Genomic DNA, 24752 nt, shown 5'->3' with positions numbered 1-24752 from the left:
AGCAGTGGACCTTATACCAGCATGGTTGCCTGGGGAATTCTGCGAGTTGATGTCTTCAAGTTTTAAAGTTCTGAAGTTTGGACACCCCTGTCCAGTACCATTCTGGACAAATGGTTGTCCAATTTCTTCTTGAAAACCTCCAGTGATGGAGCACCCACAACTTCTGGTGGCAAGCTGTTCCACTGGCTAGTTCTCACTGTCAGGAAATTTCTCCTTAGTTTTCAGTTGGATCTCTCCGTGCTTAATTTCCACCAATGACGACTTGTTCTGCCTTCTGGTGTTTGGGAAAACTCCCTCTTCTTTGTGGCAGCCCCTCAAATATTGGAACACTGCTATCATGTCTCCCCTAGTCTAGACCAGCGGTCGCCAACTGGTGGGCCGCGGCCCACTGGTGGGCCATGAGAAAATTTTGGCCTCAGAGAAATCTTACTCCCAGAGTACCCCCGCAAAGCAATTAATCCAGGCTGCACGGAAACACAAGGCTGCGCCGCCCACATGGCCCGCGTTAACCCTCCCCGCCCAGTCTTTACCCGGCAAACTTGCCTGCTAAATTGCTATTTTTCTGACCATCAGCTGTGAGATTTAGATTAGGTAGGAAGCAGGAAATGGTTGGATTTCTGGCTTCCTAGCTAGTCTTTAGACCTTCGGCTCTGCTTTTAAGCACAGCTGAACCTCCCTTAGGACTGAAGATTCTATTATTCAGTGCAGACTCACGTCAAGCAAATTTGAGAGACTGAGGTAGCCGATGGCAGATAGATAGATCACTGAATGATTCTGTGAGCAACTCAATCTGCCTGCCTGCTTTGCCTGATTTTGGGTAAAAGTTGCTCTCTTTTTAATAAAAAAAATTCAATATTTACAGACATAGTGTATTGTGAGTTAATTTTATGAGTTTGCTTGCAAGCAAATTTTATGTGACAGACTGAGCTAGCCGATAGCAGATAGGTAGATTTCTGAATGAATCTGTGATTCTATGAGCAACTCAATCTGCCTGCCTGCTTTGCCTGATTTTTTATATATAAAAAATAATCAATATATAAATATAATATTTACATACAAGCCATGCCCAGTCACATGACCACCAAGCCACACCCACAAATTAGGCCATGCCCACATAACCAGTTAGTGGTCCCTGGGATTTAAAATTATGAGTTTGGTGGTCCCTGAGGTCCAAAAGGTTGACGACCCCTGGTCTAGACATAGAAGAAGAACTACTTTATTATTGTACAAGTACAATGAAACTGTGGATGCACCCCAGCAACTGTTTGCAATACAATAAAACCAAAGCACTTAAAAATGAAGATAAGAAAAACAGAGTACCTGCGTCTCCATTTGCAATTAGAGAGTACAATATCTACGAATATACACAAAAGATACATCCAACACTGACTGTGTACCCAAAAGATCTAATATTTAAATGCAAAGCCGTGCAGGACTTTTCTTTTAAAGACCCTGCAATCCCTTGCTTCAAAGTGGGATCAGGGCAACTGATTGGAACTGAGCATTTACCGGCTGGATGCTCTTTCCGATGCCTCTGTGGCGTTCACAGCAGACAATACCTCATTGCACACGCAGAGAGAAATTTCTTCTGCTACCTAGGATCAAACTCTCAGCTTCCCAATTGTGAGGCGAGGGTTCCACCTCTAAGCCAACCCGAGGTTAAATAAATACTTGGAATTGTGTTTGGAAACCGCAGGTCAGGCAGCACCCACAATGTAGATGCACCATGGCCATAACAGCTGTGGCCTGTCAGCATGCAAGTGGGTACAGTGTCGGAGCACCCACAGCTTCTGAAGGAAACTGTTCCACTGATTGTCTGCGCGGTCAGGAAATTTCTCCATAGTTGTAGGAGAACTTTGATGCCTAAATTTAACATTGTTTCCTTACTAGGAAAATCCCATTTTGGGGGGGGGCGGGGAGAAATCCTGCCCTTTTTTTCCTTCTCCAGGCCCTCAAAAGCTGGACTGAAACAGTTTGGGGGCACCTGCTTCTGTGTTGAGTCCAGTCTCCTCTAGAAATGGGGTGCCACTTTTCACTGGTCTCGAGTTATTCCTTTTCAGGTCCCTAACAATCTCCCTTTTTCCAATTCTGGATTATCCTAGCGTGTAATTCCAGCAACTCCTGATGACCTTCTCACTTCCTGTCTCTTGAGTCGGGAGACCCCATAAATGCATTCCAGGGACTGGAAGCAAAACTTTGGTTCTGAACCTTCGCACAAATGCTAGGTTGTGGTGGGGTCTAACCATGGTTGGTTTTGTTGACTAAGTGGCCATGAGCTGCCTTTGCACAGCACAAACCCTAAAACAATTTAGAAACGGCCAGCTGGCGTTTCCACAACATATGAAGCTACCGACAAGTCATCCAGGTGTTGTGGGGAATCGAGTCTAAAGAACATCCTGCCTTGATGTTCTTTTTTGTATGTTGGGTCTTCGTGGCTTCACTTTGGATTCATCGCCAGCCACCATCTGTGGTAGGTAAAAATCCTTGGCAGATGTTTCTCTTGGGCGGGTTTTATTGTACAAACGATTTGGTTGCTGATGCATTTGGGGCTGGGGTCTGCCCAGGTTCTCTTGGCAAATATCTTCTGTCCAGTTTCTGACCACTGAGCATCCGGGCCTGGAGGAGAACCCCCTGGCCACTGTCTACCTGGACCTGGAAGAGGCATGTCAGGGTTCCGACGGATGCCCTAATTAAACCATGAGCCTCGAGGAGCCAAGTTTTTAAAAATCCATTTATTTACTAGGAGCGACATGTCAGCACGTACCCAAATAAAGTCAGCTCCGCCCCATGTAATTTATGGCCCCCCATGACCCTGTTTCCCCCCTCCCCCCCAGGGTGTGTCATAAATCACATTCTCCAATGGAGCACTTTCAGTGCTAGGCCTCTCCGGTTGGTCCTGGTAGCCTGGGATACAGCCTTGAAGAAAGTATGTGAGGAATGTGCTACTGGTTGTGGCTGCTGTGCTGTTCTCATCCGTTTCCCCCCCACTCCTCCTGCCTATGGCAACTCAGGAGCAGGCCAGGAATGCTTTACGAGTTGCCAAGGCACCTGGCATCTATGGAGGTGTTTGCTTACTTAATAAGATCAACAGAATTCATAGAACATTAAGGAACAATTGAAGCAAAATTGGGCTACTTGAGGAAACAAGTGTAGCAAATGTCCACAAGAATGCTGGACGCATTCCTAGAAACAGGCCAAGCCACAGCTAATTGGTGCAGAGCAATTCTGGAACCTCTCAACAACTTGGCAATAGACAACCTCATGTTCTCAACACCCACCTCTAATTGTTTCGTCTGGTCCCTCCCCACCCCATGTTAAGGCAAGGGGTTGGTGATGGATCTTCTTGCCATTGTGTAATGCCAGGACAATGGATTTAAGGAAGTCCGCCAAGCTCTTTATGTCGCTTACCGTGAGTTGAGAGACTGAGCACATGTGAACCTTAACAACTTGAAAATGCGTGGACTTCCACTCCCAGAATCCTGGCTGGGGAGGAGAGCTCCAGGAGGTGGAAGTCCACACAAATTCAAGCAGTGTCACATATGCAGCACAATTCAGGGAGACATTTGCAAGCCTGTGTATCTGGAGAAACAAAACAACCGCTTCATAAAACGCGCGGCACAACATAGGAGAACAAACTCATCGGGGTAAGATTCAGCAGTCCCATCTGCATTTTCCAAGAAGGCTCCACACCCATTCATACTATCCAGGTGACCCCGAGGGGACAGGTACGCCTCCAAGTTGCCTCAATAACTCTTCAGAGTGCTAATGACCAGGTGACTTCAAGGAATACTTTTTTGTTGTTAGTCGCGAAGTCGTGTCTGACCCATCGCAACACTATGGACAGTGTTTATCCAGGCCTTCCTGTCCTCTACCATCCTCCAGAGTCCATTTAAGCTCACGCCGACTGCTTCAGGGACTCCACCCAGCCCGCTCCTTCTCTGCCGTCCCCTTCTTCTTTGCCTCTCCATTGTTCTCAGCGTTCGGCTCTTCTCCAGCGAGTCCTTCCTTCTCACGAAATGGCCAAAGTCTTTTTGAGTTTCATCTTCAGGATCTGGCCTTCTAAAGAGCAGCCAGGGTTGATCTCCTCTAGGGCTGACTGTTTGGATTACCTTGCAGTCCAAGGAACTCACAGAAGGCTTCTCCAATACACGCCTTCCATTCTCCACCATTCAGTCGGAACTGAAGAAGCTTCTTGGATGAGAAGCAAAACATCTTCAGGGAAAAACAAAGTCCAGTTGCCTTTTGAAATTGCATCTTTGGGGACACACATCTTCAGGTTGAGACACACACCGCAGAATATCACCACTTGGCAGCAGGGGTGGGATTCAAATTTTTTTAAGAACTGGTTATGTGGGCATGGCTTAGGTGGTGGGCGTGGCTTGGTGGTCATGTGACTGGGTGGACGTGGCTTGGTAGTCATGTTATTGTCTGGGCGTGGCCAACTCCATATCACTCACATCGAGGCACGCGTCTCCTCGCCTGGCCTCTCATCCCTGTGGGGATGCTGCAACAGTCGTAAGTGTGAAACACGGTCATAAGTCACTTTTTTCAGTGCCATTGTAACTTTGAATGGTCACTCCGCACAAGCAAAGTACCAGCAAAGGAGGGGAAAAAAACTTCAGAGATGTTCCTGAGACAGGAAGTCTAGCCCTGCCAAGAATGTAATAAGGGTTAACGGAGAGACAGTTTCTCTAAGCAACACCAGAATGTTTCCTTCCTGCCTTCCTTACAGGATTAGCCCTGTAATTTCTTCTAACAACCGGTTCTCCGAACTTCTTAGGTTAACAACCGGTTCTAGCGAATCAGTGCAAACTGGTAGAATCCCACCCCTGCTTGGCAGCCACATCCCCAGAAGCAGAACAAGGCTTGGGTATAATGTTCCTTGTACCGGAGGAAAACAGTCCTTGGAATGGAGAGATCCTGGCTGATGCCCTTGAGGTGTTTTTATTTGGGTTTGATTGGGAAATGGCACCAGTTACTCCCCTTTTATCCAAACCAAAAGACCACAATCTGGCCATTGGCTGTCCTGTCCAGCCCTGTCCATGGATTTGCTTTTATTTTGAAAGCAATGGTTATTTTTATTTCCCAATGTCCTTATGTAGAGTGTGTATTTGCACGCTTATGTACCTTCACACAGCCCTCTTTGGTTCAGCCCTCCAAAACAGTCCCGATTTCTCATGTGGCCTCAAGATAACTTTTATTGTCATTTTTTTTTTACTGTGAGCACAGAGAGCCACATTAAAAATAAAATTCTGTTCCCTTCTCTCGAGAAAAAGTGTATATGTACCCAAACACATACACAACAGAAATGTACACATGCAATACACATACAGAAATATATACCTGTACTGTACATATGTATACACACACACATATATCACTGTCCATTTTGAATATGTAGTGGAAAAAGGAGAGTACACAAGGCTGATACCACATGGAGCAAAACTGTGGCCGAAAGTAATAAGGAGAACAGGTTATGGAGAGGATGTGTAGCATCCCACACAATCCCGTGGACCCCACTCAAGCATCGCTTATGTGCCATATCTTAGAAGGGAGTGAACTGCCAATAATCTTTTCTGCTGTCCTCACCACCCTCTGCACAGCCTGCCTGTACGAAGCAGTAATGCTTCCAAACCAGACAGTAATGCCATGTGACAGGATGCTGTTGGATTGTCCCTCTATAACAGGGGTATCAAACTCAAGGCCTGGGGGCTGGATCCAGCCCCCGGAGTGCCTAGATCTAGTCCACAAGACTGCCCCGGAAATAGCGAAGGACCAGGCCACGGTGCCTCTGTCAGCAAAAATGGAGCTCGTAAGGACTGCATGCGGCTCTCCTGAGCTCCATTTTTGCTAGCAGGAAGACATCCCAGCTGAAAATGGAGCATGCAAGGGCTGTGTGTGGCCCCTAAGCTCCATTTTCACTGGCAGAAGGTTGCAGGAAGACGTCCCAGCCAAAAACGGAGCTCAGGAGCCTGTTTTTGCTGGCAGAGTGCTTGGGCCAATTCAGGCACCCATCCCGACACAAGTTAAATGCTGGCCATGCCCACCTTGTCATCCCCTCCCCCCAAAGTTGAACACAACCTTGATGTGGCCTTCAATGAAATCAAGTTTGACACCCGTGCTCAGGGGTGGGATTCTGCAGCTTCGCACCTATTTGCTAAAACCGGTTGTTAACCTTCTAAGCACTTCGGAGAACTGGTTGTTAGAAGAAATTACTGGGCTAATCCTGTAAGGAAGGCAGGAAGGAAACATTCTGGTGTTGCTTACAGAAACTGCCTCTCCGTTAACCCTTATTACATTCTTGGCAGGACTAGACTTCCTGTCTCAGGAACTTCTCTGGAGTTTTTTTTCCTTCTCCTTTGCTGGTACTTTGCTTGTGTGGAGTGACCACTCAGTTACAATGGCACTGAAAAAGTGATTTATGACTATTTTTCACACTTACGACTGTTGCTGCATCCCCACAGGGATGAGAGGCCAGGCGAGGAGATGCGTGCCTCGATGTGAGTGATGTTGAGCTGGCCACGCCCATCCAATCACATGACCACCAAGCCACGCCCACCAAGTAAGCCACGCCCACAGAACCGGTTGTTAAAAAAATTTGAATCCCACCCCTGCCACTGCTCTATAGGAAGCGGTAAGGAGAGGGCGAGGAAGATGTCCTTTTGTCATGGGACATAGAAAATCCAGGCGCTGTTGTGCCCGCGTCAACAGGATCTCACCGTTGAGCAACAAAGCCAGCCTACTCGTTAGCTGCACACCCAGAAACTTGATGCTGCTAATCACCTCCACAGGTGTATCATAAACACACACAGGTGTGCCTGCCTTTTCTGAGATCTTGGGCAAATTAATCACCCCCCCACCCTGTTCTATTGGATCAATTTCTCATAAGCCAGGCTCAATCTGTTCATCTCCCTTGATCTGCCAATAGCAACATCATCCTAACCCCGTGTTGGCGAACCCCCTCCATGGGAATGGGAGCCATTGTCCCAGCTCAGCTCCACCGCACATTTGCACATGCGCCTCCTGACGGCCAGGTGATTTTTTGGGCCTCTACCGTGCATGCATGGAGGGCAGGGCACAAGCGGAAGACATGTGCATGTGTGGGGGGCGGGAGGAGCACAGGGGGAGATGCGGTGCATATCCCCCGCTGCCCATTTTTGCTCCCAGGAGGCTTCAGGGAGGCCTACTAGGCCCAAAACAGGACACAGGGAGTGTGGTGGGGTTGTGGCGCATGCGCAGGGGGTGGGCGGAGCGTGGGGGTCATGCATGCATGTGTGGAGGGAGCGGGGCGTCACACAAGCACGCGCAGTGTGGCGGAGCAAGCAGGAGGGGGTCCCACAAGCATTGCATTATGGGTGCAGACAAGCATGCATGCGCACACTTTTAGCACGCGAAGACAAAAAGGTTACTAGCCTTTTCCTTCTACGGCCGAGATAAGGGCGCGATTGCTGCTTCATAACTTCTGAGAATAACCACTAAACGCTTCATGGCCAGGAATAAAAGAGCCCTCTGGTCTTGGTGTCGTGGGTAGCACGGTGGTCACATGCCCGCACACATATATACATACCACACAGTGACTGTCTTTGGAGATTAGCATTTATCCGGGTCATGGTTGTCCCAAAGGTGCTTTTCGAAAGGCAACTGGACTTTTGTTTTTTCCTTGAAGACATTTCACCTCTCAATCAGAGTAGAGCTGGAAGGGACCCCGGAGGTCTTCCAGTCCAACCCCCTGCTCAAGCAAGAGAACCTGCACCATTTCAGATAAGCGACTGTCTAGATTCTTCTTAAAAACACCCAGCGATGGACCACTCATGATCTCTAATTCTTGACTCTTGACTAATGCATCTTTTATGTACACCGAGAGCAGATGCACCAAGACAAATTCTTTGCGTGTCCAATCACACTTGGCTATTCTATTCTATTCTCTTCCATTCATTATTCTATTCTATTCTATTCTTTTATTCTATTCTGCTTTTATTTTATTCTATTCTATTCATTGTTCTGTTCTATTCTTTGTTCTCTCTTTATTCTGTTCTGTTCTATTCTACTCTATTCCTATTCTATTCTATTCCTGTCCTGTTCTATTCCTATTCTATTGTATTCATTCTGTTCTATTCCTTCTGTTCTGTTCTATTCTATTCTCTTCCTATTCTATTCCTGTCCTGTTCTATTCTTATTCCTATTCTATTCTTCCGTCTTATTCTGTTCTATTCTATTCTACTCTATTCCTATTCTATTCTATTCTATTCCTGTCCTGTTCTATTCCTATTCTATTGTATTCATTCTGTTCTATTCCTTCTGTTCTGTTCTATTCTATTCTCTTCCTATTCTTCTTCCTGTCCTGTTCTATTCTTATTCCTATTCTATTCTTTCTGTTCTGTTCTGTTCTACTCTATTCCTATTCCTATTCTATTCCTGTCCTGTTCTATTCCTATTCTATTGTATTCATTCTGTTCTATTCCTTCTGTTCTGTTCTCTATTCTTATTCTCTTCCTATTCTCTTCCTGTCCTGTTCTATTCTTATTCCTATTCTATTCATTCCGTTCTATTCTTTCTGTTCTGTTCTATTCTACTCTATTCCTATTCTATTCCTGTCCTATTCCTATTCTATTGTATTCATTCTGTTCTATTCCTTCTGTTCTGTTCTATTCTATTCTCTTCCTATTCTATTCCTGTCCTGTTCTATTCTTATTCCTATTCTATTCATTCCGTTCTATTCTTTCTGTTCTATTCTACTCTACTCTATTCCATTCCATTCTATAGGCAAGCTGTTCCGCTGGTTAATTGTTAGGAACTTTCTCCTTAATTCCAGGTTGCTTCTTTCCTTGGTTAGTTTCCGTCCATTGTTTAATTGTCCTTTTAAAAAAAGTGCTTTGGAGAACAGGTTGACCCCCTCTTCTTTGGGGTCGCCCCTCAATTACTGGAGTACAGCTATTATGTCACCTTTAGTCCTCCTTTTCTCTGGCCAAACCCAATTCCTGCAACCTTTCTTCACGTTTTAATCTCTGGTCCTTTAATCATCTTAGTTGCTCTTCTCTGCACTTTTTCCAAAAGTCTCAACATCTTTTTTTTTTTAATGTAGTGACGACCAGAATTGGATGCAGTATTCCAGGTGTGGCCTTACGAAGGCTTTATAAAGTAAACCGAAGAAGCTCCTTGGACGAGGAGCAAAACGTCTTCAAGGAAAAAAAAAACCCAAGGAAGTCCAGTTGTGTTTTGGAAAGCACTTTTTGGGAATCCCACATGGTGAGGTGATCACATTTTGTGTGATGGATTATCCACTCACCTGTCTGGTGATTTGTGTAATCTTGATCACATGAATGTGATTTTTGATTATTATTTTTTTGCCAGTTTCCGCTGTTAGTTTTCAATTTATGGCAAAGCCTCCACCCCACCCATTAGGTAAAATGGATTTACTTAATGACTCCTGTGTTTGTTTCATGCTTGCAAACAATGTTGTAAAATCAGGTCCAGTCACACCTGGGGAACTGCTTAAGTGCCGCAAGGATTAATAAGAGCAATTTCCGGCTCAATTACAGTTATAAGTCAAGTGTTATCAGGCACATGCAGCAGGTGGAAATATCACCACCCATTCCAGCAGTTGAGTTTTTTTTTCCCCTTTTTTCAGTGTTTGTGAAGAGTTTTTCCAAAGAATAAAAGCCAAATTGGAAAGAAAACAGGAGAGGCGGGGGAAAAGAGCAAGCAATTAAAGAGGGGGAAAAACCCTCCAATTTAAGAAATGTAGGAGCGACTTCTGGCCTTTACGAATGATAATTATGCTCTTATTGTAATATCTCAGTCCCTTCTACCTCTTTTAATCAACATTAAATTAATTTACACATTTCAGGCTCCCCACCCCCAGATCCCAAGTTCAACCGAGCTGTCAGAAATTCAACTTGAACCTCATGAAAACTCAGGCTTCCAGAATAGCAGAACAGAGGTGGATGGGACCTTGGAGGTCTTCTAGTCTAACCCCTTATGCCATTTCAACAAATGGTTATCCAATCTCTTCTTAAAAGAGCACCCACAACTTCTTGAGGCAACTGTTTACAGTATCAGGAAATTTCTCCTTATTTCTATGTTGCTTCTCTCCTTGATCAGTTTCCATCCGTTGCTTCTTGTCCTGCCTTCTGGTGCTTTGGAGAATAGCTTGACTCCCTCTTCTTTGTGGCAGCCTCTCAAATGTTGGAAGGCTGCTCTCGTGTCTCCCCTGGTCCTTCTCTTCACTGGAGTAGACCTACTCAATTTCAGCAACCATTCTTTGTATGGTTTAAGCCTCCAGTCCCCTAATCGTCTTGGGTTGCTCTTCTCTACACTCTTTCTACAGTCTCAACGTCTTTTTTACATCTGGTGACCAAGGCTGGACGCAGGATTCCAAGTGTGGCCTTACCAAGGCATTGTAAACTGATAGTAACACTTCATGAGATCTTGATTCTATCCCTCTGTTAATGCAACCTAGGGCTGTGTTGGCCTTTTTGGCTGCTGCCTCACATTGCTGGCATGGTGTCAAGAGAGAGACATGGTGCACACTTGAAGCACACTCTTTTTTAAATTGCCACAGAACATTTTCCAAGACTAACACCGGAAGCAACTTCTAAAGACGCGCCTCGAATCCAACCAGCGCCGTGACTGTTAAATAACATGCAGAAAAGCACAGAAACTGGTCTTCAAACACCACACGGCTGATGGCTTCCAGTCACCGAGGATCTTCTCAAACGTCGAGTTGGAAGGACCCTGCGGAAACTTACCTACAGCCTTTCCGTTAACTCACCTGGTTTGGGAAGCCACAAACACAGAATTAACAAAGAGTTGGAAAGGATCTTGGAGGTCTTCTAGTCCAACCCTCTGCTCAAGCAGGAAGCCTTGTAACATTTCGCACAAATGGTTGTCCAGTCTCTTCCTAAGCACTTCCAGTATTGGAGCATTTACAACTTCTGGAGGGAAGATGTCCCACTGATCAATTGTCTCCACTGTCAGGAAATTCTTCCTTATTTCTAGGTTGCTTCTCTCCTTGATAGGTTTTCATCCATCGCTTCTTGTCCTGCCTTCTAGGGCTTTGGAGAATAGCTTGACCCCTTCTTCTTTATGGCAACCCTTTAGATATTGGAACACAATCATGTCACTTCTACTCCTTTTCGTTAGACAGCCCCAATTCCAGCAACTGTTCTTTGTTATGTTTTAGCCTCCACTCCCCTAATCCTCTTGAGTTGCTCTACTCCGCCCTCTTGCTAGAGTCTCAACATCCTTTTTTACATCGCGGCAACCAAAACTGGACGCAGGATTCCAGCTGTGGTCTTACCGAGGCCTTATAAAGTGATACTAATACTTCATGTGATTTTGAGACTTCCACCGACGGAGCATCCATAGCTTCTGGAGGAAAGCTATTCCTCTGGTGAATTGTCCTCAACGTCAGGACATTTCTATTTAGCTCTAGGTTGCTTGATCAGTTTCCATCCGTTGTTTCTTGTTATGCTTTCAACTGGAGAGGGCTCTCTTTCAACTGGACCAGGGATGTCAAAACTCAAGGCCTGTGGCTGGATGCAGCCCACGATGTGGCCAGATCCGGCCTGCGGACCATCCTGGTCTACCCTGCATGAAGAGGAAAGATTGGGCAGCATGGCTTCGGCCCGGTCTACTCAACGCGAAGAGGAAACATGCCAGCAATTTGGGGAGCAGCGTCAAGCTGGCCACACCCACCCAGTTGGCCTTATCCAGCCAGCTCCCGACCAAGGTCAGCCACAGCCCTGATGCAGCACTCAATGAAATTGAGTTTGACACGGTGGTCCTAAACAACGCTTTTTCAAGAGGTTTTTTCTTTGAAGAGGTTTCGCTTACCATTCAAGAAGCTTCTTCAGCTTCTTGCAGACAGCTGGTCATTTGCATCCTTTTTTAGAGGGTTGTTGAGGCCACTTGGAGGTTTTCCTGTGTCCTCAGGGTCTCCCGGTTTGAAAAAGGGGTCAAAGAGGCCATCTATGTCCAAATTGAACAGCCCTCTCTCAACAAAGCGGGAGGGATACAACATCATGTATCTCCAGTCTACAACAGAGTCCTTTCAACATTTCCAAGAAGGCTCCACACCCAATTTGCACCACTCAGGTGACCTTGAGGACACAGATAAACTTCCAAGTGGCCTCAAGGACTCTCTAAAACGGATGCAAATGACCAGCTGCCTGCAACCAACATAAATCCTTCCATTCCCCATTATCTAGTTAGAGCTGAAGAAGCTTCTTGGATGAGAAGTGAAAAGAAAAAAAAAGAAAGTTCAGTTGCCCCTTGAAAAAAGCACCTTTGGGTTCCTCCTACAGATATTCTCCCAGACTTTTTAGCATCTGTCTCCCCACTAGGAGCTGCACCCCGCTTTTTCCATGATGGGCTGAGGACAGCTGCACTATTCTTCCCAAGGCCAGGCCACCCCACACCATCTTGACAAGCTGGGCCTGGGTCAACCCCATCCATTTCTCCACAAGTTCAACCGATGCAGAGGGCCGCCCCCCAAATTCTCCTGTCTTGCTGATACCGGCAAGATTTGAACCCCCACCCTACCCCTTCGAGGCTTGGTTTCAAAGTCCATCCGTCCTAACTTCCAACGATGCCCAGTCCGATGCTTCCAGAAAAATATCCACCAATCAGGCAATGGATGGCCACAGCGGGGGTCTCCAGTATGTCCTTAAAAGAGGCAGACTGTCAGCTTTGGAAGCCATATTAGCAACGGACGCTTCCACACTGCCACATTCTTGAGCCTGGGAAAATGGGAGGGGGGAATTTTTTGGGGGGTGTATGTGGTTAGACATAATAGAATTCTTTTCCTAAGTCAAGGTCATGTTGTTTCTGCACCTGGTTGAGAGGACCTCTCAAGTTGGGACAGAAGGTGATTGGGGCATGTGATGCCGTGAGGGGTACAGGGGGTGGATTTGTAATTTTTTACTTATTACAAGGAACTTTCAGATTTGGGATTTCCCAGTTGTGCCAGTTTACTCCTCTAATGAAAGAACTTTGGAGATGTCTGTCTCGGAGTTATTTGTCGGAGCGGAGGAATTTCTGGAACACTAACACAGACATCCCATCATCACAGAGCTTCATCTTAAGTCATCAGGACATTTAGTGGTGCAGAATTAATTTTTCTCCCAAGGCACATTTTTCCCACCACACTCCACCCCACTCCCCCCAGAAGCAAGGTGAGACAATTCTGGTCCACCTTCCCAAAACGAGTCTCTCTTCTGAAGAGGTCCAAAAAAAAAAAAAAAAATTCTGCATGATGGACAACCGTCTCCACTTCTCCAGTCCAGGGAGGATGGATCCGGTGGGCAGGCTCAGTGGGCCAGTGTGTTATCCCCCATGGCGAAGGGGTGGGTCATGGAGCCGCAGCTTTTGCTGCGTTTGCTCTTCCGTCCCCAGGCGAGGAGACCCCCGCCGGCTTTGCTCGGCAGCGGGGTCTTGCGGTTGTTCTCTTTGTTGCTTTTCGGCACAGCGCCCACTCCTCTGGAGGTCATGACTGCCGCCTTCTGGTCCACCTTCTGGAGAAAAAGGAAGACCAGATGATCAATGAAGAGGATGTAATAAGGAAAATGCTAGAATGTGCAGAAATGAAGGGCGTGGCACAAAGGCAACGCAGTCAGATAATCAATAAGAGTCCCTTTAATAGCTCCAACTTTGCCCTCAATGTCCAGGTTACCTTCTGGGCTGGAGAGAAACTCCCAGGAACAACCTTTGGCTGCAGAGAATCAAGTCCAAAACATGGTCAATGCAAACTGTAACTTTAAGTCCAATCAAGTCAAACTGAGGTAATTAGTTGGGCAGGGCAGGAGCAAGAATTTCAGACTTGAAGGCACGGCAAAACTCACACAGTTGGAAAGACGCCAGGAACACAGATAAGCAAAGACAACACTGGATAAAGTTATGTTTGCTCCCAGCAGCTGCTGCACTCAGCATTCAGTTCTTTTAAACTTTCATTCCCAGGTGTGGCTAATGAAGGGAATCAGGGCCCTTTCCTCCCCCGTAAGCCAGGCAACCCACATTGCTCTCTTCTCCGTCCTCCCTGCGTGCCTTAGGATGAAGAGGGGGTGCACTTGGGTCTTCCTTTGAATCCCTTCTCCCTTGTTCTACCTCTCTCCTGCTCTGCCCAGCCAGGCTTTGCCCTTCCCCAGTCTCCTCCACAGCCAACGGAGCCACACTCCCACTCCCTGTCAGCTGTTCGTCTTCCTCCTCGGATTCAGACTCTGACAGGGGCATGACGCTTGCAATTAAAGAACAGGAACAAACTGAATATTATCAGATATGGGAATTATTTTATCAATGGCTTAGAGAAAAAAAATATGACAGCTAGAAATAATTATTAGACCATTGAAATACAGGAAATAAGTTAACAGAATTGAATCCGTAAAGAAAAGAAATGTGAGAGTAATAGAAATAATTTGTATACTTATACGATAAAAATATGACGAGAATAGAGAATTAATATTAAAATAACGAATATGGTTCTAAAATGTAATTTTTATGGCACAAGACATTTGTAACCAGAAGATGCACCGTAAAAGGAAAGATGAATCGAATGCATGTATTTTTAAATAAAGAATAGTGTCAATTCTGAAGGCATCACGAAATAATGGGAATGTCAGGATTCCAGCAACTGCCCAAATTAAATCATGATTCTCGAGCCAAACTTCAAAAAACTTCGAAGGATTTATTAGAGGCTACATGCTGGCACTGTCCTGTATGAAGCCAACTCTGGCATACGTAATTTACAGTCCCCTGTCACCCCGTTTCCCCCTCTCCCCCCCTGGGTGTCTCATAAATCAGATTCTCCCATTGAGCACATTCACAAGCTGGGTGTCATCAATCACATTCTCCAATTATGGGCTGGGTGTCATGGTTCACGTTTTCCAATTAAATATATTCGCAGGCAAAAGCTCTGGTATTTTAGTTACAATCTTTGAAAGATAAGAATTGAATGTACTTTCGCTTTCAACTGCTGCCTGCTCTTCCAGATTCCCCCCCCCCCACTTTTTAATGGCAACTACCGTGTTTCTCATATAATAAGGCCGGGTCTTTTTTCTTTTTTGAGCCCCAAAAAAATGGCTAGGTCGTCTTTTCGGGGGTGACTTAATTCCCCCCCCCTTGCATCTTTGGGCAGGCGGGCAGCGACAGCTTGGATGTTGACCTCGGCATTGGTGGGGCACTTTGTATTGGGGTCAATGCAGGCAGCACCATATCCGGGTGTGCAACAAAAGTACTTCCTAACGGCAAGTCCCCCCCCATTCCTCCCCCCATTTTGCATGTTTTAATGTAAGCCTTAATTTGAGGGGAGGGGCTTAATTTCATTTCATGCCTATAAAACATGCTGGGACTTCCTATTGGGGGAGGCCGTGTTGTTGGAGAAACAGGGTATGTATGTATGTATGTATGTGTATATGTATGTATATGTATATGTATACGTATATATGTATGCACACACACATATATACATAAAATATATTTTTATGTGTGTATATATTGTATTGTTGGAGAAACAGGGTACTAAAACAGGCTTAGGAATGTTTTTGGAGTTGACAGATTATTTTAGATTCCAAATTGTACAAGGGGAGATTGCAATACCTCGTACAATGGAAGGGGTACCCGCTCTCCGAAGCGACATGGGTAAAGAGCTGAGATGTAAAGGCAGACAAGGTTGGTTACACAGTTCCACGAAGAAATATCCTCAAAAACCAAAGGGACCCCCGGGGGAGGAGGAAGAGGTGGTTAATTTAAACACCGATTAACCTCTATTGTGGTTTCTTTTCTTTTTTCAGGAGCTCATTATCCGTTTTTCTTTTCTTTTTTTAATTTATGGGAAATTAAGTTTAATAAGTTCTGAATAATTATTTTAGCAATGAAAGCAATTTGACAGTGGAATCGAATACCCAGGAGGGTGGTTGGATCCAAAGATCTACAAGAAGAGGTCGAAGGGGAAGGGAATAATAAAAACAGCATTTTTCATAACCGTTGTTTTTTGTCATTTTTATAAAAGCTTTTGAACCTGCAGACTTCTTGATTATTATTTTATTACTTTATTTATTTTCAAGATTACATATCTCTATTTACATTGTTAACAGTATTGTGTCATCGATAATACATATATTTACATTTATTTTTACACATTAATCCTTATTCCTACGTTCTATCTACTTATACCATCTATCTCACATATTCTGATTCCTCTTTGCCTTTTAGTTCTATTGTTAAGTTTGTCCATTTCGGCACATTCTAATATGTTTTATATAGGAGCTCGTCGTCAGTTAAGGGGGTCCGACTGTCAACCCTGAAGCGAACCTGGCTGAGGTCAAGGAAGAAGGAGGGACGGGGGGAGGGAAATAGCTTGTCATGCCCCTGGTGGAGACTGACTCTGAGGGAGAGGAGGAACAGCCAACAGGAAGTGAAAGTGTGGCTCCGGGGGTTGTGGAGGAGGCTGGGGAAGGGCAGAGGCCGGCTGGGCAGTCAGGGGAAGGCCCAGGCCCATCCCCTCTCCATCCTAGGGCACGCAGGGAAAAGAGGATAAGGGAGAAATGGGAATGGCATGGTCTACGGGGAGGAAAGGGCCTTGATCCCCTTCATGGGCTGCAGCTGTGAGAACTGGTTAAAAGGACAGACATGCATATGGGCCAGTGCTGGAAACAAAGCGTGGAAATATCTCTAGTCTGTCGTTCCTCTCTGAGTTTGGCGTCCTTCCCAGTGTGTGTTCCGATATCTGTGGACGTCTTCAAGCCCTTATCTTGCCTGGTTCCCTTAATTGCTTCAGTGTGGTTTGTGTTGTTTTTACTCTCTATAATTTATGGGCATTTTTAGTTTAAACGGCATTTCCTTCTTTTCCTAACTGCTTGTGGGGGAGTTTTTTGTCTGCAGTCAAGGATATTTGGAGCCCTGAAGCAAAGGGAAGGAATAAAAGGGGCTTCCCCTGTTTTTTGTGACTGTGTTTATTTTGTATCCCACCCGGGGTCATCACACAACTGGGGTTTTATAGTCCAAACGAAAAGTTTTCCTGTAGGAACCAAGGACATTCAAACAGGTATCAGGGGAGAGGAGGAACAAAGTAACCAAGCAACCAGCCAGCATCTCAATTGGACAATGTGACTAGTGACTTGGGGGAAAGAGCAACGTTCACTTTTTAATCGGGTGAAAACCGCAGGAACTCTCAGAGTCGGTTTTCATCCGCTGTGCCAATAGGGAGTATCCAAATAAATTGTTCTTTGAGGAATCTACCAGCCTCGGAGTTCTGCTTTCAATGGGTACGTTACTTGGAACGCGGACCAATAGGTTATATCGGTAGTCCTCGACTTAACGTCCACAACGGAACCCCAAAATTTATGTGGCTACACGAGATGTTTGTTAAGTGAGTTTTGTCCCCCATTTTATGACCTTTCTTGCCGCTGTTGTTAAGGGAATCCCTGTAGTGGTTCAATTAGCGACCCGGTTGCAAAGTGAACCTGGCTTTTCTATCGACTTTGCTTATCAGATGGTCGTAAAAGGGAATCACAGGGACGCTGCAACTGTCATAACTATGAACTGGTTGCCAAGCATCCAAATTTTGATCACGCGATGACCACGGCGATGCTGCAACAGCCGTTAAGTGTGAAAACCGTTCATAAGTCCATTGTAACTAGATGTTAACTCATAAAATATTTCTCTGGTCTTTTTTAGAGTTGCCAACCGAAAGGTGCATTCCATAAATGTTTTTAAAGATAGTAACTAGGTGACTGAGGTTTCTGCCACGCAAAATTCTAACTGGAGAGCCTGATGGATGACTCTGGGCTATGGAGGTGTTCCATTGGAGAATATGAATTATGATACACCCGGGGGTGGAGAGAAAACTAGGGTCAAGGGTGACAATGAATGATGTGCCTCAGAGTCGGCTCCACCCAGGCAGTGCCGGCATGTTAACTCCCAATAAATCCTTTTGAAGTTTTGGAAGTTTGGCTCGAGACTCATGATTTAAATGGGGGGGCAACTGCCGGAATCCTGACACTAGATGTAAAAGGTTGCAGGCCCTCTCTTGGGAGACCTCAAGGCCCCAGACCATTTGGGTTCCACCCTACCCCATCATCCACCACCCCTGCCCCCCCATCCTCCTCGCCTTACCTTGCTCTGTCCTTCTGGGGGTAGCAGAGTGATCACACCCACTTTCACCCCCTCCTCTCCGGCCACCTTCAACAGCTGCACCACATCTGCGTGCTTGGACCACCTGCAGTCTTGGCCGTTGATGGAGACAATGTAGTCCCCTTCTTTCAAGCCGGCTTCCTGCCGAGATAGAAACGGGCATAATTTGCGGGAGTTGGTTCAGGTTGGGAGGGGAGGGGTTGGGAAGAGGTGGGGAGGGAGACTAAAATAGACGGTGAACCAATACAGCAGGGGTGTCAAACTCAAGGGTGGGGGGGGCTGCATTCACCCCCCGCAGGGCCACCCTGGAAACAGAGAAGGACCAGCCTGCGGTACCTCTGCTGGGAAAATGGAGTTCCGTTTTCGGTGGCGGAGGGTTGCAGGAGGCCATCCCAGCCGAAAATGGAGCTCGTGAAGGCCACACGTGCCCCCGAGCTCCATTTTCGGTGGCGGAGAGATGCAGGAGGCCGCCCCAGCCAAAAACGGAACTCAGCAGCTTGTTTTTGCTGGCAGGGAGCTCGGGCCACCACAGGTGCCCCCGACACGAATGACGTCATGTTGGCCACACCTTCCCCGACCCCCAAGGTCAAACACAACCCTGATGCCGCCCTCCATGAAATCGACTTTGACATCCCTGGGTTGCAAGAACTGGGCCTGGCTAGACCAGAGAAGAGAAGGACCAGGGGAGACAGGATAGCGGTCTTCCAATAATATAGGGGCTGCCACAGAGAGGAGGAGGAAGGGGTCAAGCTATTTTCCAAGGTACCTGAAGGCCAGACAAGGAATAATGGATGGAACCTGAACAAGGAGAGATTCCTCCTGGAAATAAGGAGAGATTTTCAAAGAATGAGAACAATCAACCAATGGAATAGAAGTTGCCTTCAGAAGTTGTAGGAGCTTCATCCCTGGAGGCTTTTAAGGGGAGATTGGACTGCCGTTTGTTGGAAACGGTGTAGGGTCTCCTGCTTGGGTGGGGGGTTGGACTAGAAGACCTCTAAGGTCCCTTCCAAACATTGTTCCATAGTTCTTTTAACCAGTGGAACTGCTTTCAATCAGAAGTTGTGGGAGCTCCATCACTGGAAGTTTTCAAGAAGAGACTGGACTGCCATTTGTCGGAAACGTTGTAAGGTCTTCTGCTTGGGCACAGGGGTTGGACTAGATGACCTCCAAGGTCCCTTCTAAACATTATTCTGTAGTTCTTTTAACCAAGTGGAACTACTTTCCTCCAGAAGTTGTGGGAGCTCCATCCATGGAAGCTTTCAAGAAGAGACCAGACTGCCATTTGTCAGAAACGGTATAGGGTCTCCTGCTTGGGTGGGGGGTGGGGTTGGACTAGATGACCTACAAGGTCCCTTCCAACTCTGTAAATCTGTAATTCAAAAAGGGCTTGGGGAGGTCAGCCAGGAAAGAGGGCTGTGAGATGAACATGACATTAGGTGGGGGCACGGAAAATGAGGTGGGGTTGGAAACACGCCACCGAAATAGCTTCCATCAAAACAAAACTTTTCCTGTTGTTTCCCGTCCGGCAGCTGGTCTTCGGCTGGACACACAGCATGACCACTGGGTCATGGAGATCAGCTTACCTCTCATGGTTCCTGGCTGCTGATAAGACTATCCTTCCCGGCCATTAATTTTGCATAGTCTCCCTTTGAAGTTCCCCATGGTGGCCGAGGTCACGTCTCCCGCCCCTTCTTTGTGACTTGGGCGATCAAGTCCTTGTTGTTGCGTCCAGGGATTCAGTTTCCGTGTATCTGTTCTCCCAAGCCTCCCAAGTTCTTAAAGGAATGCTGAATGACCCCTTTTGTAGATGCACGGATACGGCTGCTCTTTATTGGCCGAAAACCGACTTAAATGGCCAAGAACCGACTGGCCGTTTGATCAACTTGGTTGCGGGGTTCTTGAGCTTCTACTGAAATTTCTCCTGGCATCAGATTTCCACCCTGACCCAAGACTGACCCTGTAGTTGCCATTTTTTTTTTTTGCTGGAGTGCTTTTGACAGTCTGCATGACCTCTGGATGAGGGTGGATGAGGGGCAGGAAATGCTTGGGGGAAAGCGCAAGTAACTGCTATTATCTCCCTGAGATGCTACTTCAAGGTCGCCCGGCTGGGAGAAGAAGGCAGCTACATGCCAACATTCTGAAAACATCTTGCTTGAATCTGATCGGTCATGGAGGCAATTAAGGAAGGAAAATAGCTTGCCCCCCCCCCCTCGTCTCTGTGGCAGCCCCTCAAATATTGGGTGACTGCTGTCATGTCTCCCCTGGTCCTTCTCTTCACTAGACTAGCCAGGCCCAGTTCCATGGGCCATGCATTATTGCAATGCAGTTGACTTCTAATAAAACTATACCTTTCTCCATAAATAGACCCTAGGGCTAGCAGGTCAGATAGTCCCTCCAAACCACACTGGGAAGTCCTGTAAGTTTTCCAAAGCAACCCTGGATCCCACTTTGGCTGTTACCGAATAGGCAACTTACCGCTGCACACCCACCAGCAATGATCCCAGCGACCAGGACTGGAGAATCGCCTCGCAGGGTGAATCCAAAGCCGTTTGCTCCGCGCACCAAGAGCACCGTCCGGATGGGGTGCCACTTATTCTTGGCAGAGAAAATGGAGAGGGGTCCCTGAGGGGGAAAAAACAAAACAAAACGTGGGCCCGGAGTAAGGAGCCAAGCTGAAGTGGTTCGTACATTACGCTGGTCAACAGAAGGCGAAGGGAATAGTAATAAGAAAGAAAGAAATGTAGTAGAATATGTTACAGCGTGAAGTAGAAAGTTACTCTAGAGGCCCATGATGGGGAAGCTGTGGCAAACGTGCCACAGGTGGCACGCAGAGCCATTTGTGCAGGCACGCGAGCCCCCGGCAAACTTACCTGCGCTGTGCCTGCACGCACCTCCCAGCTGATTTTCGGCTTGTTTGAGGCCTTGAGGGAAGAGGATGGAGGGAAGCCTCTGCAGGCTGAAAAACAGGCCTGTTTCCTCACTTCTTGTATTTCGGGAAATACCAGAAGTGACAAAACGGTCCCGTTTTTCGGCCTCCAAAGGCTGAAGAGGCTTCCCTCGAGCCTCTGGAAGGCCAAAAAAAGGCCTCAAATGGGCCGAAAAACAGCTAGAAGGCGCAATGCAGGTAAGGGAGGGGGGCGTGATTGCGCACGCATGCACAGGGTGTGTGTGGGTCCACATGCATTGCCTTCTGGGTGCTGGCATTCAAGCGTACATGCGCAATTTTTGGCACGGAGACCAAAAAGGTTAGCCACCACTGCTATAGGCATTTGTTATCTTGCTGTTGTAAAAAAAAAGGTTTCCTTAACCACTCACTTGTTGTAAAACAATTGTAAACTCATGCCTGCAATCAATGACATCCTTCTCCTATTAAGGCAGATGGGGTTCTCCCATCTAAATCAATCTAAATCCATTTCTTTTCCTGGATTGACCCGTCTCACCTGGCATCCTCTGGGAACGTAACGCCTCCCAAAGTAATCTACACATCTGAAGTGATACACACCTCAAATGATCAATTAGGGAGACAACGGGAGAAAAGATAACAGAGCCAGATGTAAAGATGTAAATCTTAGTTAGATTACATGACTAGAGTTTTACAGCTTATTAGCTTACATGACTAGAGATGTACAAAGTAATTAGAGAACTAAGAACAAGGACTATATATAAGAAGGACGGGACATCTTTCTGCATTTTGTAGAATTTTTCTCCCGTGTCTCTTGTGATCTGCTTAAGAACTTCTTACCCAGAACTTTTAACTTTGATCAAAAATAAAGCCCGCTTTTTTTTGATCGGCAAGTCTCCATTTAAGTCTTCGTTTAAGTTCATTTTTGGCTCAAGCGTACTGCCAGACCTTACGGAGGGAATATTTGTAGCTCAGGGGTTGAACTGTGTGGATCCTTGATGCTCTCTGAACTTGGTTGATTTCTTGTAGACATTTCATGACCCAACTAGGGAACATCATCAGTGCTAGAAGATAGTGTGGTTTGTGGAGAGGAGGAGGAGGAGGAGGAGGAGGACAGATGGGGGTCATTCCTTGGAATTCTCTGAGCTTGATTGCTTCCTTGCAGACATTTCATTGCCCAACTAGAGAATGTCATCAGTTTTAGAAGATAGTGGGGTTCGCAGCAGCGGGAGGAGGAGGAGGACGAGGAAGATGACGACGACAGATATGAGGTCCTGGATCTCTCTAAGCTTGCTTGAGTTCTTGCAAACGTTTTATTACCCAACTAGGGAACATCATCAGTGCTAGAAGGGAGGGAACATTCCTCTCTAGAGATTATTTATTAATTATTTGATTTCTATCGCTGCCTATTCGCCCATGGAGACTCAAGGAAGCTTTCACAATGTAAAATCATATTTAAAACAGAAAATAAAAACAAAAAACAATAAGGACAAAAAGCATCAAATAAATTAGTAAAGTACAACAGAACAAAATTTGGGAAAACCAACAAAACAAAAATAACTCACACCTCCTCACACCCCAACAACAGCAGGTCACACTAGCCATCTGATGGGTTCCATGGTGTTTGGGCGGGGGCTGGACTCGATGACCTACAAGGTCCCTTCCAACTCTGTAAAACTGTAATTCAAAAGGGCTTGGGGAGGTCAGCCAGGAAAGAGGGCTGTGAGATGAGACACGACATTAGGTGGGGGCACGGAAAATGAGGTGGGGTTGGAAACACGCCACGAAATAGCTTCCATCAAAACAAAACAACTTCCTGTTGTTTCCCGTCCGGCAGCTGGTCTTTGGCTGGACACATGGCATGACCGCTGGGTCATGGAGATCAGCTTACCTCTCATGGTTCCTGGCTGCTGATAGACTATCCTTCCCGGCCATTAATTTTGCATAGTCTCCCTTTGAAGTTCCCCATGGTGGCCGAGGTCACGTCCCCCGCCCCTTCTTTGTGACTTGGGCGATCAAGTCCTTGCTGTTGCGTCCAGGGATTCAGTTTCCGTGTATCTCTTCTCCCAAGCCTCCCAAGTTCTTAAAGGAATGCTGAATGACCCCTTTTGTAGATGCACGGATACGGCTGCTCTTTATTGGCCGAAAACCAACTTAAATGGCCAAGAACCGACTGGCCGTTTGATCAACTTGCTTGCGGGGTTCTTGAGCTTCTACTGAAATTTCTCCCGGCATCAGATTTCCACCCTGACCCAAGACTGACCCTGTAGTTGCCATTTTTTTTTTTGCTTGAGTGCTTTTGACAGTCTGCATGAACTCTGGATGAGGGTGGATGAGGGGTAGAAAATGCTTGGGGGAAAGCGCAAGTAACTGCTATTATCTCCCTGAGATGCTACTTCAAGGTCGCCCGGCTGGGAGAAGAAGGCAGCTACGGGCCAACATTCTGAAAACATCTTGCTTGAATCTGATCGGTCATGGAGGGACCAGAGATGGGAGGCAATTAAGGAAGGAAAATAGCTTGACCCCCCCCTCCTCTTCTCTGTGGCAGCCCCTCAAATATTGGGTGACTGCTGTCATGTCTCCCCTGGTCCTTCTCTTCACTAGACTAGCCAGGCCCAGTTCCGTGGGCCATGCATTATTGCAATGCAGTTGACTTCTAATAAAACTATATCTTTCTCCATAAATAGACCCTAGGGCTAGCAGGTCAGATAGTCCCTCCAAACCACACTGGGAAGTCCTGTAAGTTTTCCAAAGCAATCCTGGATCCCGCTTTGGCTATTACCGAATAGGCAACTTACCGCTGCACACCCACCAGCAATGATCCCAGCGACCAGGACTGGAGAATCGCCTCGCAGGGTGAATCCAAAGCCGTTTGCTCCGCGCACCAAGAGCACCGTCCGGATGGGGTGCCACTTATTCTTGGCAGAGAAAATGGAGAGGGGTCCCTGAGGGCGAAAAAACAAAACAAAACGTGGGCCCGGAGTAAGGAGCCAGGCTGAAGTGGTCCGTACATTACGCTGGTCAACAGAAGGCGAAGGGAATAGTAATAAGAAAGAAATAAATGTAGTAGAATATATTACAGCTTCAAGGGCAGCCCCATGTAGAGCACGTTGCAATAATCAAGATGGGAACTGACCAGGACATGAGTGACTGTGAGTAGAGACCACTGATCCAGGAAAGGGCGTAAAACTGGTGCACAACCCGCAGTTGCGCAAAGGCCCTCCTGGCCACGACCGCCACCTGCTCTTCGAACAGGAGTTGTGAGTCCAGGAAAACCCCTATATTACGCGCAGGGTCTGTTTGGGGTAGTGCCATCCCATCCAGGACTAAAGGTGGTAATTCTCCCTGAAGCAACGAACCCCAGACCCAGAGCCACTCGGTCTTGCACGGGTTTTAGTTTCGACCCGTTGCTCCCCATCCAGCCCCTAACAACCTCCAGGCGCTGCGAGAGGGAAGACACGGCAATCCTCAACTCACCGCGGGCCGAGACATACAGCTGAGTATCATCAGCATATTGGTGATACCTCAGTCCATGGTGGCGGATGATCTCACCCAGCGGCTTCATATGAATGTTGAACAGGAGCGGAGAGAGTACCGAGCCCCGCGGAACCCCGTAAAGCAGTGGGTGAGGGTTGAATCTCTCCCCTCCTATCAACGCTGACTGAGAGCAACTGCAGAGGAAGGCAGTGAACCAAGACAGCACAAGGCCTCCCGCTCCCGTCTC

At 46.8% G+C, this 24752-nt stretch overlaps 1 protein-coding gene across 1 annotated transcript in view; it reads right to left on the bottom strand.

The window, feature by feature from the left end:
* Positions 1 to 12906: 12906 nt before the first annotated feature.
* RHPN1 (rhophilin Rho GTPase binding protein 1) overlaps positions 12907 to 24752 on the bottom strand; it is a 50023-nt gene continuing 38177 nt past the window's right edge. Inside the window, exons 13-15 of the mRNA XM_087931819.1 lie at positions 23827 to 23973; positions 18109 to 18267; positions 12907 to 13514 (exon numbers count right to left, since the gene is read on the bottom strand). Coding sequence (XP_087787945.1) covers positions 13311 to 13514; positions 18109 to 18267; positions 23827 to 23973 — 510 coding nt within the window. The 3' untranslated portion in view covers positions 12907 to 13310. The remainder of the gene's footprint in view (positions 13515 to 18108; positions 18268 to 23826; positions 23974 to 24752) is intronic.

Source organism: Pseudonaja textilis, chromosome 3 (genome assembly GCF_049901715.1).
Source record: "Pseudonaja textilis isolate UNSWEBS1 chromosome 3, rPseTex1.2, whole genome shotgun sequence".
In the NCBI taxonomy this organism is placed as follows: Eukaryota; Metazoa; Chordata; class Lepidosauria; order Squamata; family Elapidae; genus Pseudonaja; species Pseudonaja textilis.
The sequence above is the reverse complement of the archived record's forward strand: the minus strand, read 5'-3'. Positions and strand labels throughout refer to the sequence as shown.